Below are 1,341 nucleotides of genomic sequence, written 5' to 3'. Positions count from 1 at the left end.
ATAAAAAGGAAATAGTTACAAACACTATAGCCCTCAAGCCTCAGGGAAGCTCCCAAATTCATCCCGAGAGAAGCTATTATCTGCCTGCATCTGGACAAGAAGGGGAGCTGGACACATGTCTCTTCCAAATTTCGGGCACTGCCAATGTGAGAATCTTATTAAGGCATGCACCTGTAATCCCGGCAACTCTGGAGGCTAAACTTAGAAAGACCTTGTCTCAAAATTTAAAAAAAAAAAGGATGTAGCTCAGAGTTAACACACACCTAGGTTCAATCCTCAGTATGTAAAAAAAAAAGTTGGGGCATTCAATAGGTGATTAGGCCATGAATTTACAAAGGGGCAGGAAGTTTATTCCCTTCCACTTTTCACCATGTAAAGGACACAATGCTTCTCCTCCCTCCACAGCATTCAAGGTGCCACTATGCAAACAAGAGCATCCCTCATAAGACACCAAATCTGACAGTGCCTTTATTTTAGTCTCCAAAACTGTGAGAAAATAATTTCTATTCTATATAAATTACCCAGTCTCAGGTATTCTGTTATAGCAGCACAAACTAAAGCAGCTGTTCTATAAGAGAAAGGATAAAAAAACCCAGAATGTTCTAGAGATGAATGGTGGTGACAAAATACAACACTATTAATACACATAATGCCACTGAAGTACACATCTAAAAATGGTTAAAGTGGCTGGCTCTGGTGGCACATGCCTGAAATTCTAGCTACTTGGAAGGCTGGGGCAAGAGATCTTAAGTTTGAAACCAGTCTAGGCAATCCATTAAGACCCTGTTACAGCACACATTTGTAATCCTAGCTACAGAAGAAGATGAGGCAGTGGAAGCCCAAGTTTGAGGCCAGCCTCACAACTTAGCTAGACCCCTATCTCAAAATAAATTTAAAGAAAAAGCTGGATGTGGTGGTACACGCCTGTAAATTCAGGAGGCAGAGGGGGCGGATCACAAGTTCAAGGTCAGCCTTAGCAACTTAGCATGGCCATAAGCAACTCAGTGAGACCCTGTTTCAAAATAAAAGGGGCTGGGAATGTGAGACTCAGTGGTTAGGCTCTCCTGAATTCAATCCTTAATACAAAAAAAAAAAAAAAAAAAAAAGAAAGAAAAGTGCTGAGTACATACCTCAGTGGTAGAGCACTTCTGAGTTCAAGTCGCAGTACACCTCCCAAAAAAAGATAAAGTGATGGGATTGGAGGGTCCTACCTGCATTCCTTGATCACTTGGTGGATGTCAAACTCAAAGGCCGCCATCAAGATGTTGTCCAGGGGCTCTGGGCTGCTCTCACCTCCCAGAAACATGTCCAGGCTGGACTGTGGAAAGGTGATGACCCACT

The 1,341-nt window shown here is 42.5% G+C and overlaps 1 protein-coding gene across 1 annotated transcript in view; it reads right to left on the bottom strand.

Moving 5' to 3' along the window:
- Positions 1-1,341, bottom strand: part of Nup85 (nucleoporin 85) — a 29,057-nt gene that overhangs the window by 10,589 nt on the left and 17,127 nt on the right. Inside the window, exon 11 of the mRNA XM_027955730.2 lies at positions 1,212-1,318. Coding sequence (XP_027811531.1) covers positions 1,212-1,318 — 107 coding nt within the window. The remainder of the gene's footprint in view (positions 1-1,211; positions 1,319-1,341) is intronic.

Source organism: Marmota flaviventris, chromosome 17 (assembly GCF_047511675.1).
Source record: "Marmota flaviventris isolate mMarFla1 chromosome 17, mMarFla1.hap1, whole genome shotgun sequence".
Lineage (NCBI taxonomy): Eukaryota > Metazoa > Chordata > Mammalia > Rodentia > Sciuridae > Marmota > Marmota flaviventris.
This window is presented reverse-complemented; position numbering and strand designations above follow the sequence as displayed.